We start from the raw sequence: 19,784 nt of genomic DNA on the forward strand, positions 1-19,784 counted from the left end.
AAACCACAACCGACTAGAGAACATCCCAAGTTTCAATTTCAATGCTCAAAAGATTTATGTGTGTTTTATGGTGGTTTTATGAAAGCTTGCATCGATGCCTTTGTTTTTTATCATTAATCATTATTTATTTTAAGATATAACTTCATACATAAAACTTCAATCAGTAAGCCTTCTTGGTGGTTTTAAAATAAACATTAATCCTCTCTAAAAAAAAAATGCGGTATAAAACTTACATGCAAGTAAACAACTAAGTTTTGAAGGAGTTTTATCAAGAATCTACATAAAACAATAATCATTATGGTAGTCCAATGCTGTACTCTGGTGTTGCAATCCAAACATAATTGACATTTGACTTTTAAAGTTTAGAACTTGCTAACTACTGAGAAGGAAATTGCAAATTATGAGTTCTTGGAAAACGTTTAATTCAAGCAGGTCGTATAAAACAGAAGTCCGAGAAAATAATCGTTCCCGGAACACTGTGCCTTTGACACCTGCTGATACCGTTGAAAACGATTTTCCTGATTCGTTACAATTTGACCAGCTGAAGAATGAGGCAAATCCAGGAGAATTTTTTTTAGAAACTGATGGAAATGAAGCAGATGAGACCGTAGAAGATTTTATAGAATCCTATTGCGACGATATCTCAGGTGCTCCAGAGATTCAATCAGACGGGACCAGTGCGCGTTTTCACTTTTCTGACGTTTGAGCAGTACCGAATTATGTAGGTGACCGTGGAATCGAATCATTTTTTTCTGTAAACAATATATTCTATAAGATAAGACTGAGGTGATTGTAACGTAATTCGTATGTCGTAACAGTCATAGCTCTCATTACAAATGCAATTCAAGGTTGCGTCAGCACTTACATTCGCAGGGGACTCTTCACATCTTTAAGGAGTATTTGCCACATACTTACACCAAACTTTATCGAGCTGTTTTTTTTTCTTTTCTCGTATTAATGATTCACTTTGAAATTTTCCTTGTTTACTCTCTCGGGTTCTACTTTTTTCAAGATTGTTTGTCTCATGAATTTGTTCGAACGTATAGCCTTTGGCGTTTTCCAATCGATACCGATCTGGTTTTATTGCCGCTGTTTTTTTTTTGTTGTGTTATTGCGAAGAATTTAATCTTGCCTAGTTTGGCTAGTGGCTACGGTTAGGATAGCTCAGATCAATCTTCTGCATAAAAGAACAGCAACGTTCAATCTTTGCAACTTATGCAAAATGATACAGCCCAAGTAGCCTTTCGTAAGGGGAATTTCTATCTAGGAAACCTTGTGAACCCGGTGTTTGCTACTTTCAGTAAAAATGAAATGGCAAATTTGCGTTTCATGCCTCGAGCATGTGCGCTTGTCAACAACGCAATTGTTGCTACACTCATCTCTGAACTAACCACCAGAGATGTATGTGCTATCACAATTGATGTATCTGTTGGAAACCTCAACAGGAAATACGTCTATTGTTCGGTTTACTTACCGCATGACAAACCATCCCCTACGGATGCTTTCAAACACGTCATCGCATACTGTACTTCAAAAGGCCTTCCGCTAATTTTTGGCAGTGATGCTGAAGCTCACCATATCACCATCTCACCATCTGGGGCAGCTCAGACATTAACTTGAGAAGCTCCAGTTTGAGTACTTAAGGACATATATGAGCGAATCTAAAGATGGCCATCACAATGGCTGCCTTGCAAATACCGAAAGCACGGAAACTACTGTGAACCGCACATCAACACACACCTCGTTGTTTCCACTTTTGGTGAATTGTCCTAGCTCCAAGTGATCTTACAATTGCATGTCATTTTCCATAGAGGCTAAGGGTATTAGCGGCAGGTTTGTTCTCTTCGTCATGGGGGGTTTTTGTGGGCCAAATTGCCTGAAATTTGGGCGCATAACTCAGCTTGGTTGGGAAGGATTTGATGCCAACTCTCAGTTCAATAGGTTTCAACAAAAACCCCATGACAAACAGAACAAAACTGCCGAAAATACGTAACCTTTTCCACGAAGTTCCCTTCCCCGGAAGAATGGACATCTGGATATCTGGAAAGAAGTATTTCAGATGGCATCGTATGTTACACTGATGGCTCCCTTCTCGAACGTTGAGCAGGTGCTGGTATTTATTCTCGTGAGCTAAGGCTGTACCAGTCTTACTCACTAGGTAGACACTGCACCGTTTTTCAGGCTGAAATCTTTGCTCTTATGTGCGGAGTGCAATCAGCACTTCAGCAGCACGTAATGGGCAAAGTCATATACTTCTGTTCAGATAGCCAGCTTGCTATTAAAGCACTTGCTTCGACCAACTCTAGGTCGAAGATAGTTATCGCTTGTCGAACTCAAATCGAGGAGTTGAATTCAGCAAACGATGTTCACCTTGTATGAGTACCTGGCCATTCTTTCATCGCTGGAAATGAATTGGTTGATGAGTTAGCTCGCCCTGGAGCATCACATAACTTCCCTGAGCCAGCTATTCCGATATCGAAGTGTTGGGTAAAGCTTCAGATTCACACCTGGGCTGCCACTCAACACAGACAATACTGAAATAGTTTGGAGTCATGTCGTCAAACCAAATTGTATTGTACTGAGCCATCTCCAAGGGTGGCGAAGTATTTTACAAATCTGTCTAATCAGAATTGCAGCATTCTGGTCAAACTGAACGTCATGCTCAACCTTACAATATATAAAAACCTTGGATGATGAAACAGGCTTTTATTTTTGGCGATGGCACAAATGTCCCAAATGTAGGATAACGTGCCTCTGGGGCCGACCTTCTGATATCTGATACCTGATTGTTCGAACGTATAGTATGAGTAGTGAATATGCAAAACTCTAACACTCTTCGGCTTAGATGTCAACCCATCACATTTTCCTTATTGACATCCTACTTGATCGTAACAATGTGATCGTTTTCCTTTGGGCATGTGTGTTTGTAAGATTCCGATGAGTTTAACGATATTACCTAATTGTATGGGTACACACTAAGAATATATCGCAGAACTCTGTGAAAGATTTCACCGAATCTAAACGGTAAAATATGCTTTCACAGATCTTTCTGTGAAATTCATGGTTTCCCAATCCAACTGTCAAAATTTCACCAAAAATTCGGTGAAGTCAGCCAAACTACCAAGTTCTGTGAATTTTTACAATATGTTTCGGTGAACATCAACATTTTCACCGTACACTGTGAGTTTAACCGAATTTCTGTAAAAACAGTAGTCGTCCATATTGCCAAGGGTTATCGAAAAGTGATGTGTTTTTTATTGTTATCTCGTGATGACGAATCTAGTGAAAGACAGCAGAAAAACAACAAAAACTTAAAAAAATGGACGATTTCCAACAGCAACACGAGATGCTGGTTGGTATTTTCCGTAAGTACTAATTACACATTAATAACAAATGTTTGTTTTTTGCAGTCTGATGATTCTTTCGGGCAAGCCGCAAGAAGTACCCGCATATGAAATCGCGTTGCAACACCGCGAATGGACATGCAAAAACAACTGATAATTGTGTACGTTTGAACATCTAATTAAATAATACATTTTCAAACAAATAAAAAAAATTGTTTTGATTAAAAAAAATGTAAAATATACAAAATAGTTCGGTGAACCGTGAATAAATTCAACTGAAAGAAAAACACCGAAAATTTGTGAAAAAATCACCGAAAGTTCGGCAAAACCCACACAAATAAACCACTAATCCACAGAAAATCTGTAAAATATTTCACCGAAATATTCGGTGAATTAGACAGATGAGCATTTTTATTCTTTACAGTATGTTCGGTGAATTAAAAATTCACCGAACAGATCACCGAAAATTCTGCTGTTGAGATTTCGGTGAAATTTCACAGAATTCTGTGATTTATTCTTAGTGTGTATCAACGAGTCAACGAGCACTGTGTAGTCAATTGTGCAATATTTTAATTGCATGTTTACAAATTTTGATCGCCAGTGCGTGGTGGTTTGCGAATGCCCTCGATTGAAGTTCCTGCTAAGATCTTGATTGCATTGAATTCACATAGTGGAAACTACCCTAACGATGAAGAAAACAATTTGGCCACAAACGTAACAGGAAGTCGATGAAAAATAAAAGTTTGATGCGTAGATGAGTGAGAAATTTAAAACCAACTGTAGATTGGATTGACTGACGAGCGAAAATGTAAAATGTGATATCTCATCATTGAATTACTCATAAAATATTTTTCAGTTTTTATTCAACATTTTTACGTTTTTTTTTTTTGTTTTTTTTTGTCATACTACTTATTTTATGATTTTTCTGGTTTGATTACACGTCTAAACAATGGATAAATAGGAGATTAACATATCATAAATCTTATTCTTTATTCGATGAGTTCCGGTTCGGTGTTCTCGGTAACAACCGGATCCGCCTCCTTTTGCTTCTTGCAGTCCTTTCCACGTCGCTTGCCCTTTGCACATTTACCAGCTCCATGATGATCGAACTTTCCATGCCAGTCACCCTTCCTGTGTCCTCCATGGGGGCGTCGACCACGTCTGCACCTCTTCTCCTCGTTATCGCTTTCACTATCGGAGCTGCTGCTGCTGCTGCTGCTACTTGAGCTGCTCGAGCTCGAACTAGCCTTTGCCCGCCGAGATTGCATCTTGCGACAGAACTTTGCCCAACGTTTCATCTCGTGCCGACGCATGGGCATCATTCCCTCGAAGTCGTGGAATCCTCTCGGACCGAAGCGTCCCATCATCATTGGTGGTCCCATCGGAGGGCGACCCCACATACTGGGGCCGTGGCCATGTGGTCCATGAGGACCGTGTGGTCCACGGGGTCCAAATGCAAATGACATTTCACGGCCGTGTGGTCCATGGTGGTGATGATGGCCGTGATGCCCGGGGCCGTGGCCATGTCCGTGACCATGGTGGTGACCGCGATGACGATGCCGACCGCCATGTTTCCATCCTCTACGACGATGTTCCTCCAAGTTCATGTCAGCCATGTCATCAACCATTTCTTCATCCTGAAGTGCAGATTCCCGATTGGCAGCCAAATCCAGAGCTTCTTTCAATGTTAGCTTTTCGGTTTCCTCGCACAGACGATCTTGAATCGGTCCAGGGGCCAATCCAACAACGAACTTGTCCAGCAGCAATTGATCCAAATGCTCTCCGAATTTGCAGTTGACCGAATAGTTCTTCAGTCTGGCGTACCACGTCTTGACGTCCTCTCCACGCTGTTGCTCCGCTCGATAAAACTTGGCCCTTTCACGGAAGATCGCAATCTCCGGGAGAAATTGCTTCGCCAGCAGTTCGCACAACTCCGTATAGCTTTTACTCTTCGGCGAATCCGGATGACAGAGGTCACGCAACAGTCGATACGTATCCGGTCCAATTACGCTGATCAACACCGAAATCTTGTTGCTGTCCGGTACTCCGTTGGCCTTGAAGTACTCCTCCAGAATCTCCTGATAGACACTCCAATCGTCGGTATCCCCATCGTACTCGGGAATAATCCCCACAAACTGGGCCTGCTGACTGGCTGGGATGCTCTTACTGTTCGAAGCCATCTTTGCGTTCTGATGCATCCAGTTGCCACTCCAGGGGCTATTTATACGTACACACCACATCAGACAGTAAAAATAATTCGTTATCATTGTTCGCGCATGGCTGCGGCGAAACAAACACGTTTGTCATGTTTTTTCATGTCGCACGCGTGAACCTTCACGCGCGATGTAGCGGCGACCGATGACTCATCGTCAACTTGAGTATCATGTTTCCAAGTGTTCGCGGTTACACAAACATGAATTTCACCACACATGAGCAGTTTTGCGTCAGTGTGGAGCAATTGCGCTGCCCCATCCATTACTATCTCGCTTGGTTGGTTTGTTTTGATCGATGTGCGGGGAATGCCGGCCGGCCGGCTAGACTTGAGCCTCTATCATCCGATGCGCGGCAACGTGATTCAGCGAATCTCAACGACGACAGTAAACGTTGATTGAATTACTACGACGAGTGCAAGCGAGGGGAGTGTCAAGGTTTGTTGGTAAACATTGTTGTTTCCTCGGTTTGATAGGAATATGTATAGCCGTTGAAATAAAATCTAGGTGAATGATTTGCATACAAAAATTAAGATTTAAGCTTTGTGCAAAATTACATCTTGAAAGACCCCTCGGCTATAGACCAAACAGGTCACAAGACATCAACATTGAACATGATGGAACCTGTTTGAGCATGTTTTTAGTTTCGATGTATTTCCTTATCAATTACAGTTCAAGTGACGATGAGTCATCATCACAGTGGAACATGAGTGGGAACTTTCCAAGACTTCATAATTATTTCAAAATAGCTTTTTATTTGGGACGAAGGAAATGTGATTAGTTCAGTTTAACGAACCCCAACCGTGAATTTGAGTCAGTCATGCTGAGTGTGCGCTACATCAACGAGGTAAGAGAGTTAATGCACGAAGAAAAGCAAAGGAGTTTTGGAGAGGTTCTGGCAAAATATTGGGGAGAAATTTCTGCTAAAGGATCTGGGAGGATTTCTATAGAAACACCAATTGGGATTCAAAATCCAAGTCTAGGGAATATTTCAGTAAAATCCATGGCAGACTTTAACCCATTCTAGCTAGACGGTTTCACGGACACACGTCCGTCCAGTAGACATGATCATATGTATTTGAACAAATGCCTGGAAATCCACCGGTCAATTAAATTCTTAATGTAATTGCATATTTGGCGATCAAATGTCAAACAGATCTTTAGACTAATGTGGAAATGATTGTACTTCCTCGGATAAATCTTCAAACAGTAGTCATACAAACATTTCTGGTAGTAGTCTTTAGGGAAAGAATAAGAATATCAAGAATGCCCACTCCGCTGATACTCGAGGGGACACAACCGCAGCGCTACCAGCGGATGAAAGCTTAAGCTTAATGCGGTAGTGTGTGCTACTGATTGTATGCGGATACCAAAACTTACGCACACCACCATCTCTTATGACAATTCACGAACATGAAACCATGAAACGCTTAGAGAGCGCCACTTGTCTTGTCGCTTAATGTTTACATAGAAAAAGACAAGAGAGGGCAATCTTTCTATTTTTATTCTTTGCTTTAGGTATAAATCCTGGTGAAACAGTGATGACCCGATTTGGTCAGACCCTGGTTGTATTTTGTGCTGACATAATCGGGACATTTTTTTTTGTTTTGCTTTTATCAATGAAATGGAAAAAAAAGTTTCAGGTCCGTCAAAATATCATAGGATTAGAGGGTGATTTATGAACAAAAGTTTTAGTAGATGTTGATTGAAGAGAAAAAATAGTTTTCTTAATGCGCCTATGCTTGCATATAAGATTTTTCTCACTATTTACAGCAGAAACATTACATATTCTACTGTTTTTTTTCCTGATCTTAAACAGAAACATTTTTTATGGCTTTATCATAGAAATGGTCATCATAAAAATAGGTCATTTTCTAATGAAAGAGCAAGGGACTAGATAATTCAAAATGATATGATAAGATTTGATTGTATTCACTAGAGTTTGAAGTTGGGATTTAGAAGGTGATTTTTCATGAAACGATTCAGAAGAAATCCTGGGATGAACAACTGCAAGAAACCTTGGATAAATTTCTACCAAAAACCTTAGATAGTAGTTTTGAAAAAAAAACTCTGAAAGAATACTTGAAGGAATTACTGAAGCAATCATTGAAAGAACTCTATAAAAGAATATTCAAATAAGTTTTAAAATAAGTTTTCAACGAGATTCTTAAGAAATTCAAGAAGGTTATCTAAAAAGATTTACGAATTATTTGAGGAATTTCTGTAAGAATCATCTAAGAAATTTTCAACTACATTATTGTAATGATTTCCCTGGAATTTACGAAAAAAAAAACTTTGAGGAATTCATGAGGAAATCTTCAGAGAAATTCTTTTAGTATTTTTTGGAGAAATACTTGAAGACAAGCCTGAAGGATTCTTTGCAGACATTTTGAAAGGATAATAAAAGAAATTCAGGGATAACCCTACTTACAAAAGTTGCTGCTATAAGCTTGTTGAGCAAACTGATTGTTTGGAGGAATTCCTGAAGCAATCCTTCGGGATTGCTTGAAAGAATTCTTGCTGAAATCCCTGGAGGAATCTTTCAGAGAAGCCTTAAAGGAGTTACCGAAGAAAAATTTGAAGGAATTAGGAGCCCGACATGAACTATTCCAGACGAGCCCGTGCACTAGGGAGGGGTTTTGGTGGTTAAACCCCTACCATTTCCAATGTTCCATACACTAGGCGCCCCTCCACCTTTAGTCAAAGTTAGGATCAACCTCTCCCTTGCTTCCTTTTCTGTGCACGGGTTTGATCCCAGGGCTAGAAAAATCCATGAGAACATTTCTAAAGAAATCTTTGGAGGAATACATAAAGAATTGCATGAAATTTGTTTTGGCAGAAATTCTTTTGAAGGCTTTCTTGGATTCCTTGGTGAAATTGATTGATTGATTTGTCGTTATTTAAGAGACTTTCAGCCCTTGGCTGGTTCGTCTTCAATTCTTGAAATAATTCTTGCACAAGTTTCCAATTCAATCACTGAGGGAAATCCAAAGTGATCTTTGGAAGGATGCCGTGAAGAACACATGAGAAAATTTTAGAGAGAATCCTTAAATAAATCCCTCAAAGTGACCTGAGGGGAGTTTCTCAAGGAATCATTGGAGGAATCTCTACAGAACCTTCGAAGATTCCAACATGATATTTCTAAAAAAAATCATTCAGGAAGTTCTAGAAGAATCGTTGATTAAATTTTAGAGGATTTTTTGCAGAAATCCTTATAAAAATTCTTGAATGAATGGAATAATAAAGATAACCTTTGTGGAATTCTTAAAGGAATTTCTAGAAAAACTTTGGAAAAATTCTTAAATTTGTGAAAATTCTTGAATTTCTACAGAATTTTTCGAAAATTTAAAAAAAAAAGACGCGGACACCGTCTTCAGCCAGAGGCTGCACAGACTGAATGAAACTTAAACACTAGATAAGGGACACACGGAGCATGCACCAGTGGATACGGAGAAGAAACTATTCTCACGAAAAGTTTCATCGCCCGGATCGGGAATCGAACCCTCACCCCATAGCATGGTGCGATTAGAAGCTTGGGGACCCTAACCGCACGGCTACGAGGCTCCAATTTTCTGGGAGAATCGTTATAGGAATTGATGGATGAACTCTTGGAACTTTTTTTTTTCAAGAAATTCTTGAATAAATGCTCGATTGAGTATTTGGACAAATATATCAAAGCATCAGTGAAGGTACACTTAACCCTTTGGAGCCGGAGGGGTCATATATGACCACAACATAGAAACGACTGTATAAATTCACCCTTTCGATAAAACAGAATACTGTCTTCGGCAAAGTTGCTGAAAATTGAGTCCTCTATTAGGAAAAAATGGGGATATTTGTATTTGGGACTTCATTGATTACCTAGAACATGCTAAACACCATGAAAATTGCAAAAACGAAATAATTGACATACCAGTTGTTCTAAAAGCTGAATTTGGATGTGGGTTTGGTGTGTATATCTATCCATTTAGCCTTTATCAAGAATATCAAAATGCATTTTATATTCTGGGATGTTCTAGATGTTCCAAACTGTCCTATGGTGAAGTTCTTCAAATCTACAAAAAGTTTTTTTTTTTGTATTATCGCCTCAATTATAATTTGCTGCATAATCTATTGAGATCCGTGAAGCTCTTGACATCTACTATGTCATTTATAGACACTACAGGGATATTCCAGGTCACTCTACTACTATTTTTTTTTTTTGTAATAAACCTTTGGGACATTCACGGTCGTCCAAACTGTTCTACAATGAAGTCCTTCAAATCTTCAAGAAAAACATTTGTTTTCATCATAAATAATAGCATAAAATAATCTGCTGAGATCCGTGAAGCTCTTGAAATCTCAAATGTCATTTAGAGACACTGTGGGAATGTTCCTTCCAGATCAGCCAAACTATCTATGAGTTCATAGCTTCAGGTCTACACTCGTAACATCAGCTATATCTGACATACTGAGTAACGTTTCAAAATCAATAGCGGTGACTGGACCAACCTGAAGTCTTCTATATATTATTATGAACTTTTGGGACATTGAGGGTCGTCCAAATTATCTTGAAGTTTAGCTCTTGATAGTAACAGTAGGGCCCATATAGCCGAGGCGGTAAACGCACGGGTATTCAGCACGACCATGCTGAGGGTGACGGGTTCGATTCCCGGTCGGTCCAGGATCTTTTCGTAAGGGAAATTTTCTTGACTTCCTTGGGCATAGAGTATCTTCGTGCCTGCCACACGATATACGCATGCAAAATGGTCATTGGCAGAGGAAGCTCTCAGTTAATAACTGTGGAAGTGCTTATAGAACACTAAGATGAGAAGCAGGCTTTGTCCACATGAGAACGTTACGCCAAGAAGAAGAAGAAGATGGTGCTAGCAAGAGAGAGTAGTGGTAACTGTGCGGGAAATGATGCTACATCATTTTGATTTCCTGCCGAACACGTAAAGCGCACGGAAACCAAGTGCATTCCAACAAGCACTGAGGTGAGTTAAAATGTTATGACATTTAATCAGTGTGTTTTATAAGTAGTGTTTGCTGCTAAGTGTGAAATGCTGCTCGGTAATCCAATGGTTATTAGTGCGATACTTAGGTGACACGATTTTTTTTTATTTCGAATATTTTAAGTCGCATAAGGTGCTATATTACGTCGCAATAGTGCATACCGTACATAAGATATCGCTTCAAGTCATATAACGTCATTATTTTCCCGTCAATGCACGGATAGCCCCTCCACTTTTGTACGCATAAGGCACTTTTACTGCATCTTATGCGATGTAACTTTACCGTTTTAAAAGTACGAATAACATGAACATAAACTTCATTATACGTGCAAATTGGTTGTCTGGGTAATCCACTGTACTTACCAAAGCAGTTAGAGAAACAATAATGCGCGTTGTTATATGTTTTTGGGATATTATGGGCTTCATAAGAGAAGGTTAGTTGATAAAAACAAGCTTGCAACCAACTTTCAGAAGACTTGCTGGACATGATAGATTACAAACCGTAGCTTTTAATGAAAGAAGTTACCGTTACACCCGTAGACTTTACGATCTAAACTCAAGTATAGTTTGGATGACCTAGGATATCTCGACTGATCTGATATTGTCCATTTACCTTTCAGAAGACTTACTGGACATGATAAATTACAAATCGTAGCTTTGTGTAATGCAAGAAGTTATCGTTACACCCGCAGACTTTAGGATCCAAACTCAATAACAGTTTGGATGATCTAGGATATTCCTACTGATCTGATATTGTCTATTCATCTTTCAGAAGACTTGCTGGACATGATAGATTACAAATCGTAGCTTTGTGTAAAAAAAAGAAGTTACCGTTGCACCCGCAGACTTTAGGATCTAAACTCATGAACAGTTTGGATGACCTAGGATATTCCGACTGATCTGATACTGTCTATTGAACTTACAGAAGACTTACTGGACATGATAGATTACAAATTGTAGCTTTGTGTAGTGAAAGAAGTTACCGTTACACCCATAGACTTAAGGATCTAAACTCAAAAACAGTATGGATGACCTAGACTACCCCGACTGATCTGATTCTGTCTATTGAACTCTCAGATGATTTACTGGACATGGTAGATTACAAATCGTAATTAAAGTATTCTAGAATAAATTCCTTCGAAAGATCCATAAACATCCTGAAGGAATAGTTAGAAATTTTTACCAGAAAAAAAATCTGGATAAATTCAAGAGAGAATTCTTGTTGAAGTTCCTGTTAGATTCGTTGGAGAAATTTGTTGAAAATTCCCTAACGAAACTTTGAGGGAAGTCCGGGAGCAATCCTGAAGTTTGAAATTTACTTAAAGGAGTCTATTTGTTCCTAAAGGAATGCTTGAAGAATTTTATAAGGAATACTTGGAATATTTTTTTAACAAATACATCGGGGTCGCCGAATTAGTTTAAAAAAATCTGTAGGATAAGTTTCGCTGAGGAATTGCTGAAGGATTCCTTGAATAATTATCTGAAAGGAATTTTGAAATGGAGAAATTTCTGAATGATTGTTTGTAGGAATCTTTAGAAAAATTTCTGAAACAATTGTTGGAGGAATTTCTGAAAGAATCCTTTTGACAAACTTTTGAAGAATTTCCTGAAGAGGTTCTTTTAGAAATTTCAAAAACAAAATCCTTACGAGAATTAGTGAAAGAATCTCTGGATGAACTCTGTGCGCAATTCCAGGAGAAACTCCAGAGAGAACCTCTTCAGGACTCTTGGAGAAATACCTGATTATGTGCCTGGAGCATCATCAGTGGTAATTCAAATAGGAATTGTCGAAAAATCTCTTGAAGAAATCTTTGGAGGAACTTTTAATGACTTCCATAGAAAAACTGTAAGAGAAAAACTTAAAAAAAAACATCCAAAAGCTGGCCTCTGGTGCCGACCTATTGATACCTGATACCGCATCGTTAAGTATGTAGCGCGTCCAATATTTCTGCCCTTTATACAGTAGACCATCAAGCACACCAATTAACCTCAGGCTTCTCCACGGATCGCGTCATGCACTATATAGAAACAACCTTTTTTATGAATTTTGAAAAGTTAAGCTTATTTGTAATAGTTTTGTGGCTTTCCGGCATAGAAATAGTTTTTCAAAGTTGTGAGAAGGAAAGGGTTATACAAGAAGAGTCTGATCTGGTGTTTTTGTTCAACACACGTCGGGTTCAATTGGCCAAGGTTTTTACAACATTATGTTTTAGAGTTTACTGTAGGCTTGAGCTTGAACGTTTCATTCGCCTCTATATCAGGTTGGTCTTAGAGTTCCAGACTGCAACCATCGAACAAGAGGAAGAGAGTAGGAAATATCGTCTGTTCATTGACCTAGAAAGGCGTATCGGAACCAATAGAGCTACAATACGTAAAATGCCTTTGATGTGATTATTGAATCAATATTTCGGTTTACGAAGAAGGTTCACATAATCTAAATAAAATTCTGGTTGTGTTGCAAAATGACGTTCTAGCAGATATTATTTCAAGCACTTTATCAAAAATATATGCAACTTTACCTCAAAAAACCATACCGCCGTAATGGCATCTAACATACCTGCTTGCCATCACAAACAGGTTTAGTTTTCGTGGTCATCTTGCTTAATTTTAATTATTTATGTTTAAATTTATGTTAATCTCCAGCCCACCAATCGTAACAGGTGAGCCCCAGAAATAACCATACTGTCAGATTCAATCAACGATTGACACCGACAGAGTAATTGAAAATCATTGACATCTTTAAGCCTCTCATCGTTAGCACAGGCACCCGATGCGACTGATGTCCTTCGGCAGTCAATGGCAATCAGTCCGTTCCGGGTAGAGTTTCCAATACCTGTCATTTTATGGTTCTCAAACCTCACGCTTCAACAGCTGGGCTTTGAGGAAAAAATTTGCATGGAAGTGGTAGGGAAAATGGAAAGTACTATTCGGAAAAGCTTCTTACTATGCGCCAAAAACCGCAGTTGTCTGTTGTCTTCCCCTTTGTTCAATTTGTTGGATACATAGTGTTAATTACTCTCAGACATATCAAATTCAAAAACTCTTCAAACACATTTGATTTGAATATTGCTGTACTTTACTTTTAGGTATGTGCATCGCCACAAAAACTTCCCACTCTCGAGAGGTGTGGATAAAAACCATAAAAACTCAACCTCATTAAGAGCGATAATTGAAAGGTCGCCAACACCCCCTGTCGGTTTTATTTATCTGACACTGTCCCAATCAAATTTGCTTAACTTCATTTAATCTTCATCCTTAATTAACACCTCAACCGATCGATCATGTCCGGAAAGTGGAATATTTGCGTTCATCAATTGAAATGACTCAAACTTGACATTCAAGAGCTCTTATTAAACAAATCAACACACTTTTTCATCACGAGCGGCTGTGTTTTCAATACCGCCTGTTCCACGTTGTTTTGGATGAGGCCACAATATATAGAACCATTTTACGATTGTACTAGTTTGCCTTTCTCCTATCAAGGTGTCTAAATCCGTCTGCATTTTCGCGATATTTCCGGCTCCAGAGGCACGTTCTCCTCCATTTGGGAAATTTGTGCCATTAATCTGTAACACCAACCAACCATTCTTTCCCCATACATCAGCTGTGGCAAGGATGAGGCCAGGACAGCTTTGGACCGTTGGACGATTATTGGCGTTAGTCTTGTATTACCGCCAGTGTCAACCTCAAATCTCTGTGCTTTGGTGATGGACGAGAAGGAAGCAACCCTCATAACAGCCCAAAGTAACAACGAATGCTGAACAGTGAGAGTATGAGCTGAACAACAGCTGTTTAATGGTGTCAATGACTGAACACAATGACAGCTGAATATTGGTCTGAAGCATGGCTTGTTCAACCTCTTTAATCAGCAATAAATTGATGGCTGAATTCCAAATTGAATGGCATAATATTGATCTAGGTAACCAGCTTTAAAACATACACCAACATGCAGAATTAATCATCTGTTGTTCACCCTATAATCAAATAATTTATGACAGCTGACCCAAGCATGTTAGCGTGAAGTCCACATCGCTTCTTCAGCCTCAATAAAGACTTCTGAGTTCAATTTATGTTTTTGACTATTCACACAACACAACAAGTAATGCTCTTGTTTTCGAGGATATGTACATATACAATTCTGTGTGGTATAGCTGCTAAGGAGAATGACTATAAATCAGGAGGTCCGAGTTCAATTCCCAATTTTCCCACAGATTAATTTATACATTCCTAAACATTTCTTCTGGAAATAGACGCATCTAATGGTAAAAATAAGCTCACGAAAGTGTTTTTATTTTATTTTTACACAATAAATAAATTTAATTGATTGCTGATTGAGCGAATATTAATCAAATCAGCTAAAATTATCAAAATTAGATGTTTAGGAGCTGAATAAAGGATTGTACCTTATGTGCTCAGTTTTTTTTTTCAAATGAAGGCTTATTTAAAATAGTAGGAGAAACTTTTGTACAGCATTTTGTACAACTACTTTTTGTCTTTCGATTATATTTGCTTATCTTATCTAAATCTTAAGTGATACATTTGCACAGTTTCTCCTTTAACGACGTTAATCTTCGTATACATGTAGATAAGGTAACAATTCACTTGTTTTAATGGTGGACACACTCAAACACTCGTAATACCTTTTTTGCTGCTGCTTCGAAATTATAAGAATTTCACCATATGGATAACATATTTCAATTTCAATGACATTTTGTTTATTTTAGAGGAATATAAATGGTACTTTTGAAAAATAGAACAATGTATTGTTCCTTTACCCTTATGCATTGGAAGTTTAACATGAAAGTCAACAGTTTCGGCAAAAACAGGGGTGTCCATTTCGCTCCGGGTGTCCATTATGCCCCTAATCCCGCTATATATATTTCGCTATGTCGATGCTCACGATGATCGGAGTACATGGGCCCATGGGGTGATGCGGATGCATGCAAACTGTCCTTTCGCCTGACTTTTCCTCAAAGCTTCCTAACAAACTTGTTTGTCCTTGTCTTATGACATCCTCACAGACAATATATTTTTGGTAGATGCCGTTTAACTACCTTGGCGTGTACTCAGCTGATTGAACTCCAAAATTTGTAGCAAATTCCATAAAAAGGTCATTGCAATGCTTTGGGGCAGATTGTTGCCAAGATGTGTGATAAATTATTTCCAGTGCTGTCATGGTAAAAACAATGCTGGTTAGTCAGATTCCCCGATTTCAGTGTCCCATCACTGGTACATTCCCATGGATGAATTCCTGGGGAATCTTTGAAGGAACTGGTTGAGTAATTCCTGAAGGGAGCTGCTGGAACAGCTTTTGAAAGAATTCATGGAGCAACTATTGAAGAAATCCCTGCTGAAATTTCTGAAGTAATTCTAGGAATATTGAAGAAGTCTCTAAAGATATTTCCGAAAGTATCGCTGAAGCAATTTCATAAAGAATTGAAAAAATCTGAAGAAATTTCTAAATGAATTCCTCAAAGAATTTCTGAAAAGACAGAAATATTTTAAGAACCCAAAGATGGATTTTTTGAATATATTCCAGAAGGAGTACCTGAAGAAACACCTGGAAACCCCTGGTGAAATACCTAACACAACCTCTTTAGATATTTTTGAAAAAAAAAAATACTGGAGAAATCCCCTAATAAAAATCCTAGACATTTTTTTTAAGAATTCCTGCAGAATTCCATAAAAAAAATTCTTGGAGGTACGCTTGGAGGAAATCCTAGAGGTATTTCTGAAAAATACTAAAAGGATTACCCGGCGGAATTTCTGATGAATTCTGATGAAATTTCTGAATAAATGCCTTCCAGCCTTTCCAAAACAGTCCTTATAAGCATCTGTAAAAAATCTGAAGGAATCCTTGGAAGATTTTCTAAAACTTTCTTAAGAAATTTTGGATTTCTGGAAGAGAAATGTCATTCCTCAATAATCTCTTGTAGAATTTCCAAAGCAATCCGTGGAAATGATCTTTAAAATACTTTTGAGAAAATTTTTGAGGAGTTCTGAATTTCTGTTTCTCAATGTATGCGTGAATCATTTTCTGAAAATATATCCACGGAGTATTTTTGAGAAAGTTCATGGAATGTTTTCTAGCTGAATGTCTTGGAAAATTTCTGGCGAAATCTCTATGAAAAAAAATCTGGAGATATTCCTAGAAGAATTTCTGGATTTGAAGCTTATCTGAAAGGAATTCTTTAAGTATTTTCTAATGGAATTAATACAACCCTTTTGGAAGCTATCCGTGCAACACTTTCTTAAGAAGTTCTTGGAAAAATTTCTGAAGGATATTCTCAAGTCCAAAGAAATCCCTAAAAGATTTCGCGAAAGAATTTCTGACCAAATTTCTCTAAGATTTCCTGGATGATTTTTTAATGTAAATCTACGAGAAGTTTATAATGGAATGTCTGGAAGAATTTCTTTAAGAATCCATGAGAGATTTTTTTCAGTAGCTCGTAGAAGAATTTGAAAATGAATCCTTAGATGGATTTCAGCAAAGGTCCTTGAAAGAATTATCGAAAAGCTGTGGAAGATTTTCCAAAGTAACCTTTGGAGAAATTTATAATGACATCTGGAGATATTTCTGAAGAAGTTATTAGTCGAAATTATGAAATTTATGATATCACATTTCTTAAGAGTCTTACATTTTTTATGAGTCCCTCGAGGAATTTCTAAGGAAATCCCAGGAAAATTTTTTGACTGAAGTTTAGATTTTCAGAAAAAAAAAATCCCTGGAGCAATTTCTAAAGTAAACCCCGGAGAAAGTCTTGGAATAAATTCTTGGAAGATTGTTTGAGATCAAGGGAATAACCGAAGGATTTTTTGGAAAAAAATGTAAAAGAGTCCCGAAAAAATAGGGTATATCTGTGAAGGATTTTCTAAAGACATCCCTGGAAGAATTTCTACAGTAACTCATACACAATTTTCTTATAAAACTCTTTTTGAAACTTCCGGAGAAATCTCTAGGGGAATTTCTGCATAAATTGGAATTTTGGGAGAATTTCATAAGTAACCCAAGTATTTTATGTAATTTTTTTTAGAAACTGTTGAAACATTTTCTGAAAAACTCTAGAATTGGCATCGTTGAAAGTTTTATCAAAGGAATTTCTAGAGAATTCCTGAACAAATGTATAAAAAAATTTCGGAAGCAAGCTCTGAACGAGTTTTTGAAAGAATCGCTGGAGGAATTTCTGCTTAAATTCATGAATATTTTTTTTTAAACAGGAGGATTTTCAGAAGTCAATCGTGCAAGATGCTTTGAAAGAATTCTTTGTAGAATAGGAGGAATTTCTTAACAAATCTATTAAAACAATTTCCGATTGAACCCACGTAAGCTTTTTTGAAGGAATCCATGAAAGAATTTTTGATTGCATACTCGAAAACAAAATCCTAAAGAATTTTTTGGAAGATTATTTTCCAAAGAAATCTACAATGGATTCTCCAAACGAAATTTTTTGCTCGTTTTTTAATCAATATTCAGAGGAATTTCTGAAGTAATCCCTGTGTGATTTTCTCAAACAATCTCTGCAATGATTTGTGATAAATTTTGGAGGAATTGGTGAAGCAATTCATGCCATATTTAGTGAAAGAAGTTTTTGTGATACTTCTGGAGGAACACATAAAAGATTTTTCTGAAATAATCTGTAACGTGATGATTTGATTTGGAAAGTTTTCTTCGGAGACCGTCGTAATAAAGTTAAAAATTTTGGATTCACTTACTTTTACAATGTTGCAACAATAGGCGACCAAGCAAACCTACACTACTCGTACAGAAAGATCGTGTGGCAAATACAGCACAATCAGTAATCGCGATTTTTCAAGTGCTTGTCACGAATCTGTAAATTTCCGAAGGAACCCCTTGAGGAATTTCAGAAAGGATCCCTGGATGAATTTCTGAACTTTTTGTTTTTTTTTTTTGGACACTTATGCAAATATGTAACGTTGTTGTATATGCCCATTGATCAAAATATTGTCTTATATTAAAATATATAAGCTCAAAATATTGTCTATTGATTCAAGCATACATATTTTTGAGACAAAATACTTGAATCATAGCTAGCAATCGAGGAAATGGTTTATTCGTTATTTAGCGAGAATTACTAATATATGCCAAAACTCCGAGCCTTTTATCGAAAATTTTGTTTTCATGCACTTTTTATATGTTTCGGTACATTTTGGTATACAATTTAAATAAAAATAAAATAAAAAAGTTTGCTTCGATTTTATAGACATTTCTAAAAATTTAAATGGCCACTAAATCGAGGTATACCTGTAGTTATTCAGGATTTAAACACCAAGGGTCTCAAATGCATTAGGGTCTCCAAAATAATAACAAAAATTAACTGTAAACTGATCTAAAAACATTAAATTTCTGTTCTTAACTGTTGTTTGCAAATCCCGTTTTCAAAGATGAGTGTCAAAAAAAGAAAAGAAAAGAAAAAAGAGAAGAAATAAAAAAACTCACCAGAAAGCCTCAACAGAAACAAAATAAAAATCAATCCACTCCAGCTGCCTTGTTCGTGATGTCACTCTATACTCGTAATTGATTTTTTTTTATTTCAGCTTCCCCACTCAAAAGAGTCAACATTATTTTTTCGACAGATTTTTCTTTCTGCTGCTGCTCTGTTCACACTCACCGGCACAAGATTGACTGACAGTCCCAGAAGCATTGCTTACGACTAGAGAGGATATTCTTTCACTTCATTTTCCCAGAAAAGACCATCAAGACATGTTTTGTTCATTTCGGTTTGATGTTATTTCATTTATTTAACTACAAGTCTGGATTTAATTAAGCTTCTTATCTAACAGCAGTAACCTTAGATGCTAAGGTAATAAATACACACTCTTGCACACATACGCTTTCTATGCGTTTAATACTTAAAGCTCTTCAATCCTCTCTGGTTTTTCCTCGCACATTCAATCTCTCATTAAATCCCCACACGCCTAAGCCCCCCTTATCACATTCTAGCTCGATGCATTGATAGCGCACTCCTTGTTCACGGCCAGCTCCAGCGCCGTCTCCAGCTTGAGCGTTTCATTTTCCTCACACAGCCGGTCCATAATCTGGCCACTCCTCAACCCGGTCACAAACTTATCCAGCAGAATCGCTTCCAGATTCTCACCGAACTTGCAGTCCACCGAGAGCTTCTTCAACCGTCCGTACCACTGAGTCACGTTTTCATGAGGCTCCTGGCGCGCGTTGTAGAAGTTCGTCCGTTCCCGGAAAATGGCCACCTGTGGGG

The 19,784-nt window shown here is 37.8% G+C and overlaps 3 protein-coding genes across 5 annotated transcripts in view; all 3 read right to left on the bottom strand.

The window, feature by feature from the left end:
• The window catches only part of LOC109410021 (uncharacterized), a 309,882-nt gene that overhangs the window by 191,684 nt on the left and 98,414 nt on the right, over positions 1-19,784 (bottom strand). The gene's annotated exons all lie outside the window — the stretch shown is intronic.
• LOC109410022 (opsin, ultraviolet-sensitive) overlaps positions 1-19,784 on the bottom strand; it is a 437,133-nt gene that overhangs the window by 74,196 nt on the left and 343,153 nt on the right. The gene's annotated exons all lie outside the window — the stretch shown is intronic.
• On the bottom strand, positions 4,191-5,557 carry LOC115265344 (uncharacterized). Its single transcript, XM_029870015.2, has one exon. It carries the CDS (start codon positions 5,540-5,542, stop codon positions 4,334-4,336), a length of 1,209 nt encoding a protein of 402 aa, XP_029725875.1. The 5' UTR covers positions 5,543-5,557; the 3' UTR covers positions 4,191-4,333.

The sequence above is a fragment of the Aedes albopictus genome, chromosome 2 (genome assembly GCF_035046485.1).
Source record: "Aedes albopictus strain Foshan chromosome 2, AalbF5, whole genome shotgun sequence".
NCBI lineage: Eukaryota > Metazoa > Arthropoda > Insecta > Diptera > Culicidae > Aedes > Aedes albopictus.